The sequence below is a fragment of the Arvicanthis niloticus genome, chromosome 27 (genome assembly GCF_011762505.2).
Source record: "Arvicanthis niloticus isolate mArvNil1 chromosome 27, mArvNil1.pat.X, whole genome shotgun sequence".
Classification (NCBI taxonomy): domain Eukaryota; kingdom Metazoa; phylum Chordata; class Mammalia; order Rodentia; family Muridae; genus Arvicanthis; species Arvicanthis niloticus.
In genome coordinates this window covers 9,740,450-9,765,657 of record NC_133435.1, presented here as the reverse complement: position 1 = coordinate 9,765,657, position 25,208 = coordinate 9,740,450, and the positions used below count along the sequence as shown (strand labels likewise).

General features: G+C 43.7%; 1 protein-coding gene across 5 annotated transcripts; it reads right to left on the bottom strand.

The window, feature by feature from the left end:
• Window positions 1-597: 597 nt before the first annotated feature.
• Cfap300 (cilia and flagella associated protein 300) lies at window positions 598-24,941 on the bottom strand. 5 transcript variants are annotated; one of them, XM_076926112.1, is made up of 7 exons: window positions 24,701-24,922; window positions 24,439-24,520; window positions 19,997-20,072; window positions 11,408-11,574; window positions 10,290-10,462; window positions 8,460-8,526; window positions 598-1,451 (listed from the first exon to the last, which is right to left on the bottom strand). In XM_076926112.1, the coding sequence occupies exons 1-7, from the start codon at window positions 24,850-24,852 to the stop codon at window positions 1,440-1,442; spliced, it is 729 nt and encodes a 242-aa protein (XP_076782227.1). In that variant the 5' UTR covers window positions 24,853-24,922; the 3' UTR covers window positions 598-1,439. The 5 variants fall into 5 exon arrangements, with proteins under 5 accessions (XP_076782227.1, XP_076782228.1, XP_076782226.1 ...); XM_076926113.1 differs by lacking the exon at window positions 598-1,451 and adding an exon at window positions 5,352-7,089 and having other exon boundaries at window positions 24,813-24,941; XM_076926111.1 differs by lacking the exon at window positions 598-1,451 and adding an exon at window positions 5,352-7,089 and having other exon boundaries at window positions 24,701-24,921.
• Window positions 24,942-25,208: the final 267 nt, after the last annotated feature.

The following is a 25,208-nucleotide window of genomic DNA, read 5'->3' as shown; positions in this document are numbered from 1 at the left end:
TTACTTAACCTTGACTTAGGCCATGTCTCAACCCTTGTCATCCCCTGCAGCTCTCTGGGTCCTCTTCAGCTAATGGTACAGTATACACCATGGATAGAACATCATTTATACCCATCTGATTAATCCATGTCTGCTTCTCTATCTGTACAAAGTGTAATGTCACATTCTTCAATAATATGTTTTTGGGGGGCGGTCAGAACTTGTTCTCTTCTGTGAAGCCCGTGCATTTGCTGGAATGGCAGTGTGTTGGGACTAAGAGGCACATGAGCTCGGAGGAAGAACCTGAAGTTCCAGGGAGTTGCTCTGTACCGTTTGACAGGGCAGCTGCTGAAGGCACTGAGACCTTCCTACATGTGGCTGCCACTGAGGCATGGTGTGGTGCTTCTCTGCCACAGTCCCTCCATCACAGAGGCTTCTTGGATATACTGGTGTGTGTGTGACTTGCTCAGACCATAGAGCTCTTCAGTGATGAAGAATTGTTCCTGGTTCTAAGGTACTTCACTAGAAAGAAAAAACATAATCACTTCTCTAGCTGGGTGTGGTGGTGCATGCCTGCAATCCCAGCATTCATGAAGCAGAGGCAGGAGGATTATGAACTGGAGGTCAGATTGCTTTTTTATTATACAAACATCTGTTCAGTTTCTATACAAAGCATGTGTGGCACCAATCCTGACCTAAATAGGCTGCTTTAAGAGGCAAGAGGTAGGATTGCTGTCCATGTAGAAAACGGTAGATGAGGCGTGCCTGCTGCTGCGTGTGGAGTGTGCGTGTGAGCTACAGAGGTGTCTTTAGCCCACTGACTTTCTCAGGGACATAAGCCCCTTCTCAACTCACATCTCAGCTTTTCCAGTCAGCTCCTGGCTGTTCTCCCAGACTCCATCTTGTCTTTCCTGTTCCCATCAATCTTTTACCATTCCACCCCAGTTCTCTCAAGCAGTGTGTTCATCCTTGCTCACCCACTGAAAACTGTGTTGGCTCCCACTGTGTACCTCCCAGTAACACCAGCTGTGAAGAAGCTAACAGGGGAACGTCATGTGCACACTTGTCGGGTTCCCAAGGCTTCCCCCTACACAGTCTCCCTCCCGCCTATCCCATTAACTCCAGTCCCTCTTGGTCTCAAAGTCCTTGCTCATCGTTGTTGCCACACTAATTTCCAATTGTTCTCAAAGTTCTAAACCAGGAGCACACAAATCTCCTTGAAATCCACCAGCAAATCAGACTGCTTCTGGGTTCAAGGCTGCATCTGAGACACATCCACTTTCCTCCATCTATTATTTTGGAAGGCTGTCCCAATAAACTATGCAGACTTGGGCAATTTTAGAGGAAACTTTCCGCACAGTCCTACAGGTCCGAAGCCCAAGGTCAAGGCCTTTATGAGACTGGTTTCTTGTGAGGTTTAATCCTTGCTTTTATTCCTGGTTTTTGCACATTCTTCCCTTTTAGTCTGTATTCTTTAAAAAAAAAAAAAAAAAAAAAAAAAAAAAAAAAAAAAAAGACATTGTTATTGGGGCTGGAGGGTATGTGTGGTGTGTCTGGGTCATTGTGTCTCTCTATGTGTGTATGTGACACATATTGTGGAAGCCACAGGATAACTTTTAGGAGTTGTTTCTCTCTTCCCATTGTGGGTTCTGGGGACTAAACTCAGTTAGCCAGGTTTATGCAACAAACCCCTGATCGTTGAGACATCTTGCCCAGCTCCTGTCTGCATTCTAACCTGCTTTCCTTCTAAGAACACCAAAAGCTTGACCTACCTATATGGGTATAGCCATAGGACCTAACTTTATTTTAATTATCTCCTTATAGGCACTATCTCTGAAAAACAGTTACCCTCTAGGGTACTAGCAGTTAAAACTGCAAGACAAAATTGGGGAGAGGCCCAGTTCTTCCTGTAATACTCCATCTTCATCAACGCTGTTTGGCTCATGGTGCTTTTCTTAGTCATTAGTTAGCTACTGTTTTCCCACCTCTGTGTGGCCTCTTGAACTCATTTACCACATAATGATCACAGGGGTCTTTCAAAGTGTGCAGTACTCCCTTGAAAGTTACATCAGAGCTAAAGAGATACTGCAGGGATTCGGGGTGTTTAGCGCTCTTCCAGAGGACCAGATTCAATTCCCAGCACTCACACTGGGCTGCTTAAAACTACCTGAACTTCAGCTTCAGGGGGATCTGACACCATTTCTGACCTCCATGAGCATTTGAACATCACACACACACACACACACACAAATAAAAATACACCTTTAAATTTTTATTTTAACCTTTTTGTAGAGGATGGGCAGAACAAGAGGAGAGCATACTCTTTGAAAACTTTTTTTTTTTTTATAATGTGTGAATCTGTGCACATGTATCCAGCTGCCTGGGGAGGTCAAAGAGGGTATTGGATCCCCTGGAACTGGAGTTCCAGATGGCTGTGAGCAGCCTGACACACGTGTGCTGGGCACCACATTCAGGTTGTTTTTAAGAACAGCCTGAATCAATTTTCCAGCCCCGTATTGTTTTGTTTTTAGTCGAGGCATTGCTTTGCAGACAGGGGCCTCACTTGCACCACACCACCCCCTCTATGAGCCTTGATCTCTCTAGTACTGAGACTACACGTGTGACTCACCACTCCAAAATATGATTCATACATAATATGTGGACCATGGCTAGAACATAATAGGCAATTATAAATAAACTTCCATAGGATGAATGCTAGGGTTTTGTTTTGTTTTTCGAGACAGGGTTTCTCTGTGTAGCCCTGGCTGTCTTGGAACTCATTCTGTAGTCCAGGCTGGCCTCGAACTACCAGAGATCTATCTGCCTCTGCCTCCCAAGTGCAAGATTTTGTTTGTTTTGAGAGAGAGGCTGACTCTATATCCCAGGCTGGCCTGTAACTCACACCTCTCAAGTGTTAGGACTATAGTGCCACCACACCCAGCTATATTAGTTTGTAACATTTAGTAGTGATTAATTGGGTAAGAGAATTTAGGATCTCTTGTTCCTTAAGAAGCCTCCAACCAGCTTTTAGGAGCTGCAAACCTGTTTTGTAAAACGTGAAGGACCAAAGCTGGTAGAGCATGATTTAGAACAATGCCCATGGGCCTGTGAATCAGAGCATAAAGGCCAGAGAATAAAGAAAAAGGGAGGGCTCAGCTAAGGGATTTCCCCGTCTAACCACAACTTCCTCCCACAGATCCCACTTCCGGGTGCTCAGAGCCCTGTCACCTCAGAGCTCATTCATTTTGCTAACTCTTCTTCTTTTGGGCCACACTGGATTTTGTCTTACTTTATCTCTTGTTTTACAGTGCTGGGATTGAACCCAGGACCCTATACACTCCAGGCAAGTACTCTAGCATGGGGCTGTGCTCTGAGCCCTGATTTAAAATTTATTGTGTGTTGTGTACAAGTAGACAAGCAAGAGCTGTGGTAAGGGTGTGGAGGACAGAGGACAACTTGCAGTTGTCACCTTACACTGTTAGGGTCCTGAGGTCAGTCTTATCAGCAAGCACCTTTCACCACAGAGCCATCTTGTTGGCCCATCATTTCCATGTTGTTGCTGGGTTTTGCTTTCTTTGTTGTTATTTTTGTTGGTCTCCCATGCTGGCCTCAAGATCAGTATCTAGCTGCAGATGGCCTTGAACTCATGATTCTCCTGCTTGCACTTCTCTGGTGTCTGAGAACTTTTTGCCTGAGAAGAATCACTCTACCAAAGGAGCTCCATCCCCAGCCTGATTTGTTTTTCCTGAGTATTCATTCACTGTTTTTAACTCATGATAGCCAGATAGCTGGTAGTTGGTCTAAATTTAAAACTGGTCAATCTGCTGCTTTGACAGCTCCAAGCATCCAAAGTCTCTGGACTTTCTTTAGCTCATCAGTGGGAGAGTGATCTTGGCAAGGTACTTTATGATACTACTGATGGTGGCTATATACAATGCCTATGAGAGCAAGAAATTTCTCAGCACCATGAGAAATTTCTGGCTTCAGTGAGGAAGTCCCTAGGAAGCTGCCTTCCCATGTGCACGGAGTGCTGAACAAGGCACTACCATGTCAGGCACCCTCACAAGTGCCCGTGAGCTTCCCAAGCCTTCTGTGCCTATGCCTGTATTTTCACTTTCACGCATGGGAACTATAGCATCCAGCATTTCCCAGCCTTCCCTATGTCTCTATCTAATGTCCAAATTATAATTCTGAGATCTTCTTCCTTAAGTAGCATCTGGGATTTTTGAAGAATGTTTTGAAGTCCCAGAATACCATTCATATGACACTGGTCATGTCTGCTGTCACATGGCCAGCTGTCTGAACCGTGACAATCTTTCCACTCTCAGTTGACTCAGTTTGCATTTTTTTTTAAATGGCTTCTACAGGCTGTTGCTATTTTCCAGGGATCGTGTGGCCTGAGGCATGTTCCCAGGCTCCATATCCCACCCCATACTGCACAACTAAATACAGGTTCTGACAGTTCAAAAACTTCAACAAACACTTTGGGGTAACTGAAGGGACTGAGCAGAGAGCTTAAGATGTGCATGTAGACAATGGCTGGCTGGAGGGCTCCCAAGCCCTGCAGGAGGGCTCTATCTTTGTGCCCCCTGCTCCTAAGGGACCCTCTGCCTCACTCCACACGCTCAACACATTCACCCTAAGGAATAGCTTTTCTTACATAAAGCAGACAAGGCAGCTGCTGTGGCACCACACACCTGCATCCCTGTACTCTGAAGGCAGCAGCACAAGGCCTATAGAAGTTGTAGGCCAGCTTGCTCAATGTAGTGACTTCCAAGCCACCGTGAGACCCTTCCTCAAACAAAGCCTCCATATAAAACAAATAAATTAATATAAAACACAACAAGTAGACACAGGCTCTGTTTTTATGAGGTAAATAGTAAACAAATTAGTACATTAAAACAGTTTAGCACAAAAAGCCCTAGAGGGGCTCAGCAGGTAAGAGCTCTTACTGTTCCTACAGAGGTTCCAGGTTCAGTTCCCAGTACCCACATGGCAGTTAAACTGGCAGTGGTCCCACTTGTGGGTGACCTGACACTCTCTTCTGGCTTCCTTGGGCATTAGGTAAACACAAGATGCTTAGAAACAAATGCAGGCTAATGCACATTTTAAAAAACGACAACAACTGACTGTTTGGCATCCCGGTTCACTGAGGAGCTTACATCCTCTGGGCCCAGGGGGAGATGCAGCAATATCCCCCCCTTTTTTTTTTTTGTCTAAGTAACAATAATCTGTACAAAAGCAATTCTGACCCCAAGAAGGCCAGCAGAGTTTGTTTCTCAGGTTTTTTGTTTGTTTGTTTTGCTTTTTTGTTTTATTTGAATTTCCCTAATTGAGCATAAGTATAGCCTTAAACTATACACATGGCAACATTGTACACTTGAGGTATATTTTAATTTTTATAATTTATGAAAGGATTTTATTATTTCTTCCATTTTACAAAAAAGGCAATGAAACAAAGAAAGCCCTCAGGGTCACAGAATAAATAATCGTAGAATTAAAATTCAAGGACTAGACAGTTCTTGGTGGCCTATAACTAACTGTAACCCCAGCCCTTAGGATGTAGGGGCAGGAGGATCAAGGGTTCAAGGTCACCCTTGGCTATGTATCAGGTGGAGGCCAGACTACCGACATGAGACCTTGTGCTGGCATATAACAGTGAGCAGAGCACTTGATTGCCTAGCATGCATAGATTGTTGGGTTCCAGTATCAGCAACACCTGGCATGTACCACACAGTATATGTATCACTACTATGTATCAATTAGAAACTGTGTGGCAGCCAGAGTTTTATTTTGTTATATAATAAGAATTTACAATTATTTTTAAAAATTTATTTATTTTTGTTTTATATGCATTGGTGTTTTGTCAGGTCCCCTGGAAGGAGAGCTACAGACAGCTGGGAGCCGCCTTGAGGGTGCTGGGAACTGAACATGAGTTCCCTGGAAGAACAGTTAGTGTTCTTAATCACAAAGTCATTTCTGTAGCCCCCAGAGTTTACAATTATCTTCAGATGAAGATTTTAAGTGGAAAAAAATGAAGCAAAAGAATTCTGTTTTTCCTATATGTAGAGATATAAATATTTTTTACTTTTCTTTTTGGTGTTTGTTTGTTTGTTTGTTTTTTCAAGACAGGGTTTCTCTGTATAGCCCTGGCTGTCCTGGAACTCACTCTGTAGACCAGGCTGGCCTCGAACTCAGAAATCTGCCTGCCTCTGCCTCCCAAGTGCTGGGATTGAAGGCGTGCGCCACCACCGCCGGCTACTTTTCTTTTCAAGACAGGGTTTCTCTGTGTAGCCCTGGCTATGCTAGAACTTGCTCTGTAGACAAGGCTGGCCTTGAATTCATAGAAAACCGATGCTGCTCCCTCCTGAGTACTGGGATTGAAGACATGCACTATCATGCCAGCAAGACATAAACCTTTCTGCAATGATAAAAATGTAATTACATGAACTGAAGTAAAAAAAATCATATTAAATCACATTAATGGCTGGTGGTAGAGATGTTTAATGTTTCAATTCTAGTCCAGAATTAACTAGCTTCCCAAAGAGTATAAATAGAGCCAGGCCTGATGGTACATGTTTGTATTACAACACTCAAGAGGTAGAGGCAAGAGGGTCAGGAGTTCAAGACCAGCCTCAGCTACATAGTGAGTTCAAGGCTCACCTATCTTAGGGTACATGAGACACTTCCTCAAAAAACTAAAAACAATTTAAAAAAAGGAAATTAGGAATGTGGCTGCATCTTAATAGAATGAACATGAACTTGTGACTTTCTGCTTTGTATAGGATCTATCCGGGAGCCCAGCATGAGTATGCTGGGCACATTTAGAGAAAGGCACTTCGGTGCTTGCTCTTTTCAGCTCAAAATGGGCTCTTTACAGTGGCCTTCGATTAGTCTGCAAAGAGCCTATATACTACCCGTTAGTGCTGACACAGAGACACAACAAACTAAGGAACAGTGTAACAGACAGCTTAAACCATACTAAGCCATTTCCCCTACACCATAGCAATGGTACAGGACATTCACATGACGCTTGATGGGGTCCACAAGGAAATATGAGAATGTCTGCTCGTGCTCTTTGGGTGAAGGGTAGCACACACCAATAGAGTCCTGGAAAGAGAAGCTGTAATTATTTAGGATTCAACTACACTGAAGCCTTTGACTATTATATATATTTAGCCCAAGTATCATGAAACACAGCCAGGCGTAATGGCACACAACTTTAATCCCAGCCTTTGAGGCTGCGGCAAAAGGACTGAGTTTGAGGCCAGCCTGCAGTGCATGACAAGATGTCTGTCTCAATAAACAAAGAAGAATAATTAAACATATATAAAATTTTTAGATAATAAATTGGCAATAATCCACCAATACTATTATTAATAGGACAAATCTATTTCACACATGCATCATAACTCATGCTCTTAGGAATGTGTAATCCAATCATAGGCTTTCCATGCTACTTTCTGTAGCAGTCTTTGCTGTTTTATTTAACTGTATGCCCCAGGCTGGCCTCAAACTCATGGCAATACTGCCTTAGTGCTGGACTACAGGTGTGAGCCACTATGCCTGGCTTGCTTTTTTTTTTTTTTTTTTTTTATTTAGGGGTGTGTGTGTGTTGAGATAGGGTTTCATTATATAGTCCAGGCTAGACTAGAGCTTGATGGCCTTCTGCCTCAGTCCCCTGAGTGCTAGGATTCTCAGTTTGTACTTTTTCCGCATCTGTCAGTTTAAGAGAAGCACTTTATGGACTTATGGACTAATGAGACACTTGAGTCCACGTGCCTGCCACATGTGCTGCTTGGTTGTCGTCAACTTGGTCTAAACCTAGGCTAGCTTTGGGAAGAGAGGATCTCTCTTAAGGGATTACTTCCATCAGACTGGCGTGTGAGTATGCCTGTGGGGCATTATCTTCATTAATAATGGATGTGGGAGGAACCTAGCCCACTGTGGTAGAGCCAAAACTGGGCAGATGGTCTGGATCATAGAAGACAGCAGGCTGAACAAGCCATGAGGCAAGGTAGTAAGCAGCACTTTCTTATGGAATCTGCTTTAGTTCCTGCCTCGGCTTCCCTCAGCAATGGGCTGGACTGTAAGACAGAGAACCCTCTCTTCCCTAAGGTGGCTCAGATCCATGCTCCATCACAACAGCAGAGAGCAAATGAATATATACAAGGTGATGCCAGGTTAGTGGGTATTGCTGTGACAGACCTGACCATGTTGTATTGGGAAGGATTGTGGGAAGAGTTTGGAACTTTAGGCTGGAAAAACCCTTAGTGCTCAAAGTGGAGTGGGCTATTGTCTCAGAGGTAGTAAAGCAGAGTAGGTAGTGTTCCTCCAGAGTCTCTGCTTCTCTCTTCCTGACTCCCCATGAAGCTGATTTTCATAAGTACTTAGCACATCATAACAAACATACACGGAACAGTTGAGAGCATAAGCCACAAGAATAGCAACTGTATTTGTGATAAAAGCTCAATACTCACGTAGGCTTTTACTTTAAAGACAGAAGAGGTAATTTGTATTTCCTTGGTTCGAGGATGTTTCCGAACACTAAGATGAGAAAAAAGGGCACATTTAAAATATGACAAGCCTGGGGGCTGAAGAGAGCTCAGCGGTTCAGAGAACCCACCATTCTGGCCGAGGACCTGGGTTCTGTTCCCAGAGTCCATATCAGGTGGCTTATAACTTCCTGTAACTCTAGCTCCAGGGGGTACAACACCCTCTTCTGCCCTCACTAGATTTGTACATGCATACACATACAAATAAATCTTCAAAACAAGATGTCATCAGTTCACCTGCTCTTTTTATGAATTGTCATTACTCTTCAGGTCTTTAAAAAAATTTTAACATGCAAAAATGTAAACGAGGGCAATGTGGGATACTTCTGAAGCACATTACACACACTGTGAATTACGTCGTCTTGACGAAACCCATTGTTACTTATAACTAAGAGATGCTAACAGAAGCATTTTAAAATGTAGAGGAAGTTGCAGATTAGGCTACAAGAGGTGTCTGTGGGAAAGAGTATTCCTGCAGTGTTTAAGTTCCAGAATTGTTTGTTTCAAATTTCTGTGAACCCTTTTCCACTGCACATGGCAGCGAGACATTACACAGGCTAATGTGGCAGAGTGGTAGCATGTGCATGCGTGGTGGGCTGCAGAGAGGAAGACCTCAGTCTCCTGGGTTTACACGAGTTACAAGTGGGCAGAATATGCTCGACTATGATGGACATGCATGCTTTTCTTAAATGTTTTCTTTTTCCTTTCTTTCTTCTCCACAGCACCAGTGTGGAGGTCTGAGGTCAGCATGGTGGCTTCTCTCCTCCTTTCCATAGTTTTCCAGGGACGAAGCTCCGTTTGTTTGGCTAGTGAGCCAGAGCCTTTACCTGCCAAGACATTTTGCTGCCTCTGTTTCCCTGACTGTCCTGGAATGAGAATGTAGAACATGATAGCCTAGCACCTGCAGTGATCCTCAAGCCTCTGCCTCTTCAGGGCTGGAATTATAGACATGGCCCCAATTCATAATCTTGAAATTACATTTTTAAAAAGGTTGCTTTATATGTAATGTGTGTAAATGTTCACTTCTATGCATATATGTATGTATACCACATGTATGTAGTGCTGAAAGAAACCAGAAGACGGTATCAGATGCCCTGGAATTGAAGTTACAGGTGGTTGTAAGCTGCCCTGTGGGTTCTGGGACCAAGTTGGGGTCTTTTGGAAAAGTAGCAGACTCTCTTAAGTGCTGAGCCATCTCTCCAGGCTCAAGTTTACTCTTGAAGTGAGCTTCAAAAAGTAAGGGAGGGTCCAGTGGAGGGAGAGGGATGGGATATGGTAGTTGCTAACGCAGGACTGGATGGGACAGAGTGAGTGACAGGTCTGAATGAGAAAAGGACAAGAATGAAAAGATTGGGCACTAAGTCTGGGGAGCTGGGCACTGGAGTGATACCAGCACTTCGGTTGCTGATGCAGGGGACTGGCTGGACTACAGAGAGGCAGCTTGAGCTGCAGTTTAAGACTGTCTCACAGGACAAGACAAACCAAACCACACAAGAACTGGGTCAAGGCTGCTACCTCCTGCAGAGATAGAACACTTGCCTATTGGTCCAATGTCCTGAGTTCAATACCACCATTGGGAAGAAAAAAGTCATCCCACAAACAAATAAACAAAAGTGAAAACAAGCCATAGTCATGAAATCCTTGCTTCCAGAAGCCAGAGGCTCCAAAAGGACTGGAGCAGTAGCCAGTGTGAACATGAGCCACACTGGGTGGTTCCACCCACAATCCCACAGTGAAGCCCAGTGAGAACATTACCTCACCAGATCCTTATAGATTAGTTTGGCTGTATCCAGATACGGCTTTAGCACATCTTCATACTGACAAAGGGACCCTCCAAGGCAGAGATGCTTAAAAAGACAGAACAAGAACTCTTCCCTCTCCACTGGGCTGAAGACTTCATATTTTTCAGAGTCTTCCATAAGCAAAACCTAAGATTGAAAAAATCATCTTAATAAAATGTAATATATTGAACATATGGTTATAATTTTAAGCTTTGGGAGTTTTAATATATACTTAAAATGAGTATTTTAAACTTAGTACTTTTGTGTACTGGGGATCACACAGAGAGAGCCATGTTTCTGACAGTGCATGCTCCACCATTTCACTACACTCCCAGACCAATCTTAGGCTTATATGGAGAACCGATCATAGTCATGGTGTAATGGTGCATTCTGTAAACCCAGTATTAGGGGTGGAAACAGGATCAGAAGGTCAAAGCCATCCTAAACTACTAGTTTACTAGGCACGTGCCACCATGCCACGTTTATGACGTGCTACGAATCAAGCACAAGGCGCTGCCCCAGGGAGTCTGGTGCTGCCTTTGGACTAGATCAAGAACTCTCCAAACTGTGCTATGTCCCAAGCTCCATTTTTAGTTTAGTGTTGTTGGTTTTGTTTTTGAGACAGGTCTAGCTATATAGCCCAGAATAGCCTGTAACTATGTAGGCCAGGCTAGCCTTGAACTTCTGATCCCTTGTCTCCACCTCTTAAGTGCTAGGATAACAGGCATGTGGCACCATAACCAGTCTTCTACATATATTCTTAATATGAATTTGATTTAAAGACTCCTACAGAAGAAAATAAGTACTCATTAAATCAGTCAGAGTTTCTCTACCTGTAAACTGTAGACTCACTGAGGCAGATTACTGTTGAGAAGAACTGTCTAGTGTTAGCCAAATCTTTACTATCACATGTCCCGTAATATCTGACTGAAAGATACAAACTGATAAGTACACACACTGAGAAGAAACATTATCTCTGGTCATATCAACTAGCTAGATGTAACTTAAGAGTTTTACTCAGGCATTGGGTCTTGATATTTTATATTTCCTTCAATAAAGTTCCACTGTGAAATTTTAAAATTCTTTACTTACTTTTCTCAGTTCATCTGAAATGAGAAATGGATCACAGAAAGAATCTAGGCACTTGACAATGTGTCCACTTTCTCGTACAATATTTTCGTCGTATAATCGTTGAAAAAATGACATTGAAAGTTGTGTGCATGGAACATTTATAGCTTCAATTTTTTTCACTTCAGTTCCTGAAAGAAGATATTTTGTAAAGAACAAATATGTAAAAGTGAATTTAGTAATTTTAGTTATTTCTAATCTTTTTAAAAAGGACCTATTTTTATTTATGTGTATATGTGGTGTCTGTGTGTCTGGCATGTGTATGCAGGTGCCTATGAAGGTCAGAAGGCAGCATCAGATCCCCTGGAGCTGGAGAGACAAGCAGTTATGAGCCATATGACTTGGATTCAAATTCCATTCCTCTGGTTTTTTTTCTTTGTTTTGTTTTTGAGTCAAAGTCTTGGTATGTAGTCTTAGCTGTCATAGAACTCACTATATAGACTTAGCTGGCCTCAAACACACAGACAGTTGCCTTTTATTGAGAGCTGGGATTAAAGATGTGCGCCACCAGGCATGGCTCCAGCCCCCATTTTTAATTATTTCTAAAATCAATCATTATGTACAGATTCGAAGAAGTAACCAAATGGGACACATATCTTAATGGCTCAGTGGTCGAAAGTGCTGTACAAAGTCATGAATTTAGTCCCCAACTACCATGGAAAGACAGAACCCACCTCCAAGGTACTTTGTGACACACGTGCACAGACACAGAGACACACTGTTACTACTACCAATACACTTTAAATTGAAATAAAGTTTAGGGATCCGTGGTTAAGAGCACTTGCTGCTCTTCAGAGGGCCACTGTTTAGATCCAACCACCCACTTCAGGTGGCTCAGAACCACCTAGAACTCTAGTTCCAAGGATATTTCAGTAGGTACCCCACAACAACACAGAGATATAAAATTAAAAAAGAAAAACAAATCTTTTGTTTATTTATTTACTTTTTTTTTTTTTTTTTTTTTTTTTTTGAGACAGGGTTTCTCTGTGTAATCGTGATTGTCTTAAATTCCCTCTACATCTACAGGCCAGGCTGGCCTTGAACTCTGAGATCTGACTGCCCCTGCTTCCCTTGTGGTGGGATTAAAGGCATGTGTCTGTCATTCCCTGCCACTGCAAGGAGGTGGAGAATAAATCTTAACACACATGCACACACACACACACACACACACACACACACACGTGAGTGCACGCACAAAACTTTAGAGCCAATTTCAGCATTCAGAAGGATAACACAGAGGATTGCCACAGTTTGAAGATGGGCAGGGCTGCATAAATTCTAAGCCAGTGTGGGCTTTAGGGTGATACTCAACTTTCAAAAAGCAAAAGCTAAAAAATAATTTATAATAAATTCTTATTTCAGAACTAGGTGGACATAAACTAAATAAGAATTTGCTGTAAGAATACCTTACAGCAAAATACTCTGTGTGCTTAGCAAGGGATTTATAGATAGCTCTGTGTGTGTGTGTGTTGGTACTGGGACAAAGTTTCATGTAACCCATGCTGACCATGACATTATCATGCAGCACAGGATGTAATCCTCTGACCTTCTGCTTCTGCCTCTTTGTGGTGGGATTACAGGTATGCACAACCATGTCCAGCACTATCTGGTGCCGAGAACAGAATCCAGGGATCCTGCATGCCAGCATGTACTCTACTGAAACTCCGATGTCAAAACTGTCTATAAAACTTTGCCTTTTGGCAAAGATCAAGTATAAAATTGCCAATGAAAGCATAAAACTCCTTTACATATTTTGGGTTTTCATAATTCTAAATGCTCTATAATTCATATTACACAAATTTAGAGCAAGATATGGTAACACACACACACACACACACACACACACACACACACATATATATATGGTCAGCCTTGAGAGGTTGAAGTAGACTAGCTTTCTTGGACAGCCTGGGCTAGGGTGAGTTCTAGGATAGCCTGGGCTTCAAAGTGAAACCTTGTCTCAAAACAAGTGGGTATGGCGAGGTAGGAATAGTCTGGAGAGATAGATGTCTCTGTGATTTAGAGTATGTACTGCCCTCACAGAGGACACAAGTTCAGTTCCTAGCACCCACAGTGGATGGCTCACAAAACCCTGTAACTCTAGCTCCCAGGAAACCCAACGCCTGACCTCCATAGATGGCTATACTCAAACCCACTCACGCACACAGACATGCACATAATTAAAACTAAAATAAATCTTTCAGATCACACACACATACACACACACACACACACACACACACACACACACACACACACCAAAGCACCAAGGGCTGGCACAATGGATAAAGGTGTTTGCTACCAACTCTGATGACCTATTTTTTTTTCCCCATGAGACTCGGGCAGAGTCACACGGGGAAAGCAGGATTCGAACGGGGGGGGGGGGGGGGGGGGGGGGGGGGGCGGGAGGGGGGATGGGGAAGAGACAAAGAGACAGAGAGACAGAGAGACAGAGAGACAGAGACAGAGACAGAGAGCAAGCGCTCGCACAAAGGCGCCCTCTGCAGGCCGGCGCCTAAGCCGCTGCGCCACCGCTCTAATTTCAATTCACTGGACCCACAAAATAAAAAAACAGAACCAACTCCTGAAAATTATCCTAGGGCATGTGTGCACAGATAAATATACAATCACACCAAATGTTAACAACAGAAACTGAGCAGTGGGGTGGCTTGCATCCACAATCCTGTCACTTGAAGCAAAGGCAGGAGGACAGATCAACAGCAAGTTCCAACTGGGCCGCACAGCGAGACCTTGTTTCAGAAAACAAAACAGCAAAACCAAAACAATAATTTAATTAATCATCAGCTGTAAAGTCTCTGAGGAAGCCTTGAAATGTTTTCTCTTCATACAAAGTCTCCTTTAGTCTCACTGACAGTGTATATGACACAGAAAGTTTCCAGGCCAAGGTAAAACTTAGAGCACTCTGAACAAGTCACCGCATGTCCAAAGGGAAGTGTGGGATAACTGCTCTGGGCTCTGCTTCCTCTATGGCGGTGGCTCCTCCCTCTCTGCCTCCCAGTCCCCAGGCTACACTTATTCCTTGACTATTTCTTTTAGAAATAAAGTTTTCATCAGCATGGTAGTGATGTATGCCTTTGATCCTAGCACAAGGGAAGCAGAGGCAGGTGGATCACTTTGAGTTTGAGGCTAGCCTGGTCTACAGAGTGAGTTCAAGAGCAGCTAGGGCTACACAGAGAAACCCTCTCAAAAAAACCAAACGAAGATCTTTCTGTTAGTACAAATTAAGTTATACAGCCATAAAGATGTAGACAATTTTTTTACTATCATCTCAATCAATGTCACCCCCCCCCCTCCTTTTAACCTACATATAGTCTTATATAAGATGCTCTTTTGTCTTCTGACCACCCTTTTGTTTTTAAGGGGTGCAGGCCTTGGGACCTGAACCCAGGCCCTCCACATGCTACTGCTGAGGTCCACTTACAGGCCACTGTTGTATCACCAGCCTGAGAAATGCCAGGGCTTAAAAGTAACCCTGGCAACTGTTTGCACTTCCTGTTTTGTCTATCCACCAGCTCACACTGGAACCTGTCATTGCAGGTTGTAATCCTGGACATGGGACCGAGAAAAATGCCTGAAGCCAGAAACTGTGCTTCAGTGACTTCAAAAGCTGTGCTGCAGAAAGAAGGGCCTGCTGTTTCTGAGGCCCAACCCTCTTGGGAGCAGATAAAGTAAAAAGCCTACAGACTATGATGGAATCGCTCTGGGTGCTTCTGAGAGACCAAGGGGTCTCGGGAGAGCTTGGCAGGTCCATGGCATGGCTGGTGGACACCACACAGGAGAAGCGGTGACGTGTGCAGGTGTGTGTGTTGAGACAGTCTTTGTAAACCAGGCTGGCCTGTGCATGTAACCTACATCTGCCACCCTCAAGCCCCAACATGAAGGGTCTACTGGTGTGCATCCCAACCTGGCTAGCATTCCATTTTAATAAGTCTGATTTATTAAATTAAAATCAGACTGTGTGAAAGACCATCTGCCATAGACTTGTGCATTCTCTCAGTTCACAGGATGATGGCCTAACCCAGTGTAACTGCACTCTGAGCAGGGGCTGCTGGAGAGTAACTGAGAACAGATGAAGTCAGGGCAATACAATTTAGTAAATAGGCTTTTGTCCCTGGTTCCTAAATTCAGTTTCCTCACATGCAGAATACTACCCATCCTACCTCAAAAGACTCCAGACTTCACCTCATTAAGGCTCAAAGTTTCATCTAGATTGGACACAAGTAAGATAGAGGGAGAGTTTACTCTGACGCAGTATTCCTTTCTGTATGTAAACCTGTTACATCAAATATGTGCATCTAAAATATCCTGGTGAGCCAGGCAGTGGTGGTGCATACCTTTAATCCCAGCACTCAGGAGGCAGAGGCAGGTAGATCTCTGAGTTTCAGGCCAGCCTGGTCTACTGAGTGAGAAATCCAAGCTAAAGTAAAATAAAATATAGCAATGAGATGAACGTGGGACAGCCATTTCCACTCCAAACCAGAAAGATGACAACTAGGGACTGGATGACAGCCTCCCAGCAAGCCTGAGAGAAAACAGATTCTTGCACTTAAGAATAATTCAATTTTAAGCTCAAGGATAATTCATTTTAGTTTTATCTTATGTCTTCTGGGCCTACTGAGAGTGTTCCCACAGCTCCCTGGTTAGAGGAGAGTGCTTCAGGCACCAGGTGAACCAATTCCTAAGGTAGGGTTAACTTGGCTCCAAGCTCTGTATGGGTGGCTCTGTCTTTGATAAGATTAGCGGCTACCTGGTCTGGGAAAATGATCTCCAATTCACCTCTTTTGTTTTTAAAAGAATATAAAAGCTGGGCGGTGGTGCACACCTTTAATCCTAGCACTTGGGAGGCATAGGCAGGCGGATTTCTGAGTTCAAGGCCAGCCTGGTCTACAGAGTGAGTTCCAGGACAGCCAGGGCTACACAGAGAAACTGTCTCAAAAAACCAAAAAAAAAAAAAAAAAAAAAAAAAAAAAAAAATTAAAAGAATATAAAATTATGAGAGGTGTGTGTGCATGTGTGCAGGTGCCTTCAGATGCTAGAGGTGTTTGGAGCCTCTGCATGTGAACGGCCTAACAGGGTGCTGGGAACTGGACTCAGGTCACCTGGAAGAGCAGTACAAGCTCTATTTGCTGAGCTCTCTCTCCAACTCCGAACCACCTTCTTTCCGGGTCTTTTTTTTTTTTTTTTTTTTTTTTTTTAAAACAAATAGTTCATGTTGAAAGCTGAGGAGTTCTATGGCCCAGCCCCTAGGCTAAGACATCCACCAGCTTCTTAGTTGAAGCCAGCAACATCTTTGCTGATACTATCCTATTTCTATTTCTGGTTTCTGCTGAAATGACTGATTACATCCATCAGCCACACCCTGATCCCTTCATCAGACAGTTTCCTACCATATCCTTGGTGTTCTCTTCAGAATAAGGTTTCTTGTTTTTTCCACAATTTAGCAAGGCTAAAACCTCCACAATCTTCCCCTTCCAGTCCTTTCTTGCTTAGCAATGCCTCCTTCTGGGGATGGAGACATAGCTCGCTCGGTTGATGGAGTACTTCCTAGCATGTGTGAAGCTCTTGGTTCAATTCCCAACACTGCATAAAATGGATATGGTGGTACAGACCTGCAATCCCAGCACTTCAGATGCTGAGGACTGCTTTTAGTTCAAAGTTAAATCTGGATTGTACACAGTTTCAAACAGCCTGGTCTGTGGAGTAAGACCCTGTCTCAGAGAAACATAGAAAGTTGATTTTTTTTTTTTGTTGTTGTTGTTGTTGTTTATAAAGACTCCAGATGAAAACTGAGGGGAAGACGCCAATCTACCAGAAATATAATAGCAACAGAAAATAAGAGGAGAGGAAGACGACAGGCTACTCAAGAGCATTGGGAACATACAAGAAATCCCTCCTCACAATAAGAGTGCTGGGCTAGAGAGACTGCTCCATGCTAAGAATATTCCCTGCTCTTCCAGATCTCAGTACCCAGCTAGGTAGCTCAGTGCTTGTAACCAAAGCTCCAGGGGATCCAACACCCTTTTCTGGTCTCTGTAGGTACCTGCATGCATGTGCACATCCACACATGTACACATAAATAGAAAATACATCTTAAAAAACAGACCCAAGTGGAGTGTTTCTAATTTTAGAGTTGTAATTATTACCCATGAGGCACACATGGTACTTCAGAAGCTCTTTGTGCAGGGTTTCTTTCCCAGCCTAGAATAAGGTAAAACAGCTTAGAGGGGAAATGGACCTAACGAGGTCAGCACAAAGTTTGATCCCAGGGACTGACACGGTGGACAGAGAACCAACTCCTGCAAACTGTTCTCTGACCTCCACACACACACCATGAATACATGTAATTTTGCAATTCAACAGCGAAGGCTCAGGGAACACCTTGGTAGAGGAGGTGGAAAGAATGTTAAGAGCTGGGGGATGAGGCCAAGTGCTGAGCCCTAACAGGCCTGTCGCACTCATTAACCCACAGCAGCTTCAGCTACCTGCAGAAGACTAAGCTGGCTAAAATTCCAATGGATCGGAGGGGCTAACAAGAACCCTTCCCTAACTGAGGGGTTACTGGCAGCTGGCAGTCTGGGGGAGTGCGGGGAGTGGGGGAGATCATTCTTCTTTAGGGTATGGCCTCTGGTAATTCACCAATGCCCTGGGGGATGCTCCACACCTATGCACAAGTGGTCAGCACTACTAGCTAGGCCTGGAGGGTTCACTGAAAAAAAAAAAAAAAAAGGTGGAGATGGGAGTGGGAGGTGGGAAGCATTTGGGTGAGGGGATCCACAAGAGTTGAAGGGGAGGAGTTATGGTCAAAGCTCATTGTATACATGTATGAAATTCTCATAGAATGCATTTTTAAGAAATGAAATTATGAAAAAAACTTGGGGGGGGGGCATAGGTGCTTCTGTGAACTTTGGTTTTCTTTTAAAAGACTGGCTGAAGTTATTATGAACATTTTAAAAACTCCATGCTACCTCGCTCTGATTATTTGCTCTTGAAAACTCTAAGTTGGCAAATGCATGAGTTTAGAAACTGAGCTGAATGTTGGTCGCAGGCTGCAGATCAGGCTGCACCAGCTTTCTGCTCCGTGAATTTGGCAGCTGCCCTCGGCCAAAAGCAATAAAATCTGACCTGCTGAGTCTAACAGAAACCTTTTTGTAACTTTGTTCTTGACTAATACTCTAAAAAAGTTACTTTGTGTTAAGGCTTCTTAGAGATCCACCAAGACACAGTTTAACAAAAGGCTCCCCCCTAAACAAAACAGCTAATCTCTAAGCAATCTGTATTTATTTATGCACAAATTGGTATTACATATTTTTTTCTCTAAGTGGAATGGTGTAACCTGTTGCATGGCTAAGACATCAACCTTGAATTTAAAATGTGATGTTCATGTTGGTTTTCAAAACAGTCTTTTAGGGGAGATGATCAATTGGTAAGAGTGCTCCCCAGGCAAATCTGACGGCTTCAGTTTGGAAGAGCTGATTCCTGAAGGTGCTCCTCTAACTTCTTCATCTCTATATGCTTGCATGTGCAGACACATGAACACAGGCATGTGTGTGCATGAGCCCACCCAAACACACACACACACACACACACACACACACACACACACACACACACTTACTTTTTAAAAGTAAAATTTCTCAGGACTGTTTTAGTGTCTTATTAGCATCATCTAGAGAAATGTCCCCCTTTAAGAAGTCATTTCTCTATTATTTGTAATTATTCTACAACATTCCAGGGCAGCCAACTAATGTCAGAACCCCATGAGAGCTGCGGCAGTGCTCTGCCCAGGCCTTCCTGTCCTGAGCCTTCTCCTCTGGGTTGACCTGACCATCTCCCTCACCACGTTCTCACTTCTATGAAAAAACCTGGAACACTCTTTCAAGATTTTTAATTACACATGTGTATATGTCCATGTGGGGGTGTGTACATGTGTACACAGGTACCATGGAGGCTACGGGTCCTGGACCCCCTGGAGCTAGAGTCATAGACAATAGTGTTATGCTGCCTATGGTTACTAGGAAGTGAACTCAGTGAACCATCTCTTTCCTTCCATCCTTCTCCTTATATTGGCCATGTATCAGAGGATGGCCTTAAACTCATCCTGCTGCTCTATCTCCCCAGTGTTGGGATTACAGGTGTTGTAGGTGTGTACAACTACACCTGACTTTATGTGACACTGGGGATGGAACCCAGATCTTCGTGTATCCTTCAACATGTCCCCACTTAATGTACCAATGAATTCCAGAAGTGCATGTTTCCTCTTACTCACATCAATGTGACTTGCCTTTAGCAGAATATTTAAATATAAAATATATGATGCATAGTTTTCTAAACTACTAAGAGAAAATTTTTCTTATGCCAGGATGATAGCAAGAGACTCCCAGGACAGAGGTGCAGGGAAGGCCTGACACAGCTGGTCACACATTATCATGATGCCACAATTTGTACTTTAGTGATACAAATCACTAGTGATAATTGCTGAGGCAAAATTTAGTTAAAATAGTAACTTGGAAATTAAAATATAAAAATCTTTACCTAGTGTAGTCCACTGTCCAGAAGAATCTGAAAGTAACTGCAAATTTGGAATAACATTTGGGTCTTTGAAAAAAGCCTAAAATACAAATTGCAAGGGAGCATGTTAGAACAAAATTAATAAAATACCATTTGATACCAAGTAAGACGAGACGCTCTGCTTTACTCACTGCCTTTTTAAGGAAGGTATTAGACATCAGACCCAGGGCCTTGTCTACACTGAACAACTGCTCCACCACTGAGCTACAGCCTCTGTCTACACTGAACAACTGCTCCACCACTGAGCTACAGCCTCAGCCCTTGTCTTTTCTTTTTCTTTTTCTTTTTTTTTTTTTGACAGGGTCTCCTGTACCTTAGGCTGGCTTTGAATTTGCTATGTAGCTCAAAGTTTCCCTCAAAATCTTAAACCTCTAGCCTCAACACTGTGTGCTAGTAGAACAGGGATGAGCCACTGTGTCCAGCTTGAAGGATATTTTTTTTTTTCCGAGACAGGGTGTCTCATGTATCCAGGCTAGCCTTGTACACACTTGTAACTTGCTATATATCCGAGGATAACCTGGCACTCTGGACGGGCCCCTTACCTTTATCTTTCAAATGTTGAGTTAAACATGTGTAGCATCACACTGGCTAGAAGAACTTGAAATCAAGAAAAGCTTATTAAATTTTACTTTTAAAGAAAGGAAATGGAACCAAGGGACAGTGAGATGGTTCAGAAGATAAAACAGCACAGGCCTTAGGATCTGAGTCCAATCAGGGTCTATGTAGTGGGAGAAAAAACTTGACTCTCAAAGTTGCCTTTTGGCTTCCACATGTGTACTATGTTACAAACTCACCCATGCACATAAACACACACATGTGTGCACAGGGGGGAGGGAGAGAGAGAGGGGAGGGGGGGAGAGAGAGACAGAGACAGAGAGACAATACCAGATTGTTTTTAATTAAAAGAAATTAAGTCAAGTAGATAGGAGGACATGTGCATACAGTCTTCAGCAGGAGACTCGAGAGTTTGAGGCCAGCCTGTCTCAAACATGGGGTGTCCCTTTAATCCTGTTTACACATCATAAACAGAAGTGGACTTGCAGCAATTGGCTTGGAGCCAACTGATTTTTTAAAAAAAAAAATAGATTTTATAAAAACTTATTTTTATTTGTTTAATGGTTTGGGCCAGCATGCATAAATGTGCCTTAGGTGTGGGGACCAGAAGAGAGCACTGTAACCTCTGGAACTGGAGTTACAGGTGACTACCATGTGGGTGCTGGGAACCACACCTGGGTCCTATGCAATAACAGCAAGTGCTCTTCATGCTCGGCCATCTCTCCAGCTCCTGAAGTACTCTTATAAAGGCCCCTTATTAAATCAGAGCAAGGCGTTTTGTTTTTTAAATTGAAATTACACCTGTATCTCTAAAAACACATTTAAAAACAGAAAAGAAGGGGTCTGTATCTGTGTATATGGTTTTGTTGGTTTGTTACAGAATTGACATCAAGGCATCTGCAGGGGCTTCTTCCTAAATGTCAACTTTAGGTAAAATGATGTTCTTCAAAAAGATTAGCTGACTCATAAACTAGTTTGCAGTAACAAAGGTACTGAAGTCAAAATGCACAAAAAAGTATCTGTCATTCCCCTCTCTGTAATAGGAGTTGAATCCAGGGCCTGCCCCTGCTACGTGGGTGCTGCACCAACTGAGCTACAAGTCCAGCTCATAGTCCTGTGAATGCAGTGTTGGACTGACTGCTGCCTTATCAGGCCCTCTCTTCCTTAAGGAATTTTGGGCCTGTATCCCTTATCCAAATCTGCTAGGGTTGAATGGCATGCAGTCACGAGCCTAAATTCTGCTCCTGAGGTAGACACAGGAGCCTGTGCAGGCCTCTAGGCAAAGTTCCGAAAAATAAGGCTTGTCACTGTTTACTTCGAAAACTCATTATCTGGCACAGCAGGATGAGGCTCTGAGCCCTACCTGTTAATCTGATGGTGCTCTCTTGAGACCCTGAAGTAACATTACAATCAATGAGCCAGAAGGCAGCCACCTGCATGCACCTTGGAGCTGAATATGCCTAACATTAAATTAATTTGTGTCATTTACTCTTCCATCTTTTATGTGTTTAGTAAAGTCAGCTACTCTAGTCAGCTATGTCAGAACCCTGGGATTCACCCAGTGCTTCATCTACCCCTCCTTTCAGCCTCTCATCTCATTCTTAAGTCTCCTCCTAAGTACTTCTGAGCCATTTTCAGGGTTAGTTGGAAAGTGAGGACCTCGGCAAGCACTCATTTTCGAGTAACCCTAAGAATAGCTCAAAGAGCTGGAATTACAGGCTGTGTCACCATGCGCAGATCCCCAGTAGTTTAAATATGAGTCTTACTTTATTTGGTTTTGAGCTAGCCTGGGCCAAAAATGATCTTGAACAGATCCACTTGCCTCCATCCTTCCCAGTGTTGAGATTATAGGTATATGTCACCGTGCCTGGTGTATGTAGTGTTCGGATGGACCCCAGGGCCTTATGCATGCTAAACCCATACTCTACCAATTCAGTTGCATCCCTAGCCCAAGAGGAACTTTAAAATTAGAAAGAAATGCTTGGAAGTATGGAAAGAAATCTGTTGAGTTTTATGGATGAATATTGAGCCCATTGAAGAACTCTGAGCAAACAAAAGGAAGAAGGGAAAGGAGACATATACCTTCTATCATGATCCATCAGCTGGCCCTTCCCTCTGTGACCAGGACATTTTCTATAAGATTTATTAGAACACTACTTCAGTATGCTGTGGAGACTGATTTGTTGAAACTGTGTGTGCCTTATGATCTGGGATGAGATCTTAACAATTGCCAAGTGAGATCAAGAAAGTATTTAACAAGTATTTGCTGAATAAACAGGTGTATTCAATGTTATAGATGGAGACAACAAAAAGTATCAAAGAAAAAAAACTGGTTGTGGTGGCGCACACCTTTAGTCCCAGCACTTGGATAGGCAGATCTCTGTGAGTCTGAGGCCAGCCAGGGCCACACAGTGAAACCATGTCTCAAATATAAATAAATAAAAAGAAAAAAAATCATAGCACTTCAAAATTCTGATCTTAAAAATTAGTAGAGGGGCAGTACTGGTAAATTATCAAAATCTAACCATGACTAACGAACACATGTCATAATATGGCATTAAAACCCGACCACAGGTAAAGGGAAATGGACTACGAGACCAATCTGCCCTCTGTTATGGAAAACAGATTGGAAAATGTAGCTCAGACTTCATGTCCTCTCTTCAACCTCAAAGTTTACTCAGGAAGAAGGTGATTGCAGATGCTAATGTTATCCTGGTGTAGGACAGACCTCTGATTCAATATCACAGGTGTTTTAGAAGAGACAGGATCATGACAAGGGACTATGGGAAGCCGGCCAGCTGGAGCAAGAAGTAGGCGACGCTTCGCTTCTACAGGTTTCATGGGAGTGAGCGGAGTTAGGGACAATTGGATGGATTGCTTGCCTGCCCTCCTCACTCCAGGCAGTGGGTAAGATAACTGATGTTATTTGGTGGTGCGGGCCCAAGGCATTCTTCAGGGGTTTCTATCTCTAGCTATTGAGGAAGCTATATTCCTAGCACACAGTGGGCCATCAGAAAGTGTCATAGTGAGAAGATTACATGCCAGCTGTAAAGTCACTGCTCAGGAGAATGGCAGGGAATGAAGGTCACTTCACAAACCAGAACACTTTACCTACTGTTGGGTAGGAGGCAACACTGACAACGATGGGGCTTGGTTTTATGATGCCTATAAAAAACTCACACCTTTGCATAAACTCTGCCTTCTTTAAAGAATTCTCTTCTAGCTAAAGGCTTTTTCAAACAGGCCATTGCTCAAAACCTTTGGGAGGAAATCCTGTTTGGGCAGTCTGTTGGAGCTTGATGCCTACTTCTCAGAGTGAATGAGATTTTCAGAAACTAGAAATATTTGGAGTTAAGCTTAATAAAGTCAGGGGTGAAGCCGGGTAATAGTATTTAAAAACAAGATATGCTTTTTTTTTTTTTTTTAATCCCTTACAATTTTCAGTCAAAATCGGTCAACACATGCTTGTATTTCAGCTCTGGGGATATTGAAGCAGGATGACTGACAAGTGAGTTCGAGGCCATCATGAATCACACAGTGAGACTGTCTAAAATAACTACAGATTTGTAAAGTTATCAAAGGCAGAATCCCGAAGGTAGGTAAAAGATATTGGCAAGGTGGTCATAGAGGCATTTGGGTGACAGGGGCAAGAGGATCCCAGTGAATGCCACGCTAGTCTGGTCTACAGAATGAGTCACTGTCTCAAAAAGCCCCCTAAGAAACCAAACCAACCAACCAAACAAAAAAAAAACCAACCTGCACTTTTTATTACTCCCAAACTCTAAGAACACGTCATGGAGCGTTCCCAAGAACATCAAAAGAGACCGTCACCCCCACCCCCCCATACCAACCATGACAAAATCATCCTTTTGGTAGGGCTGGAACGTCCGGTCGAAGTTGAACGCCTGCGCCTGGATTCTGCCCAGCATGGACCTAGTAGAGGGGAAAAAGTCAGTGGGTCCTGGCTGGAGTTGAGGGAGTGCAGAGCCGAGTCCCCGAGCACGGGCACGAACTCGGAGAGAAGAACCCCAGAACGAACACGAGCGCGGAGCCAAGGCCCCAGCCCACCGACCCGAGCCTGCCGCAAGGCCACTTCCGCCCCTCGGCCCTCACCACTGGCGGAGCCGGCTAGTGATCTCCCGGGAGCTCAGGGACGTGAAGGTTCTCTGAGGCAGGAATCTGAAATAGTAGCCGCCTTTATCCCGCGACTCCCCAGCCGCCATACCGCTTATGGCCACGGGAAAGCAAGCAGTAGTCGTTTCCATAGCGACACAGCTGTAGAAGACGCTCCAGGTTCCCGGTGCGGGAGGCCGCTCAGGGGGCGGGGCGCCGTTCAGGGGAGCGGACGCTGCTTAGGGGGCGGGACGCCGCTTAGGGGGCGGGGCCTGGGAGAAAAGTGGGCCGTTGGCTCAGCACGCATGCGCTGTGCCTCTCTGACAATCCCCTTAGCGTAAAGACGCTTTGCACCAAGCAAAAGTCTAATTAAGTTGGTTTGATTTGAAAGACAAAGGGGTTGCTTAGGAAAATATTCTGCTTGTGGCTCTTTTCCTTTTGAAGTTACATCTCAGGGCTAAAATAAGCAAGTTACCGCGGGCACTACACCACAACACGCTAAACAGTG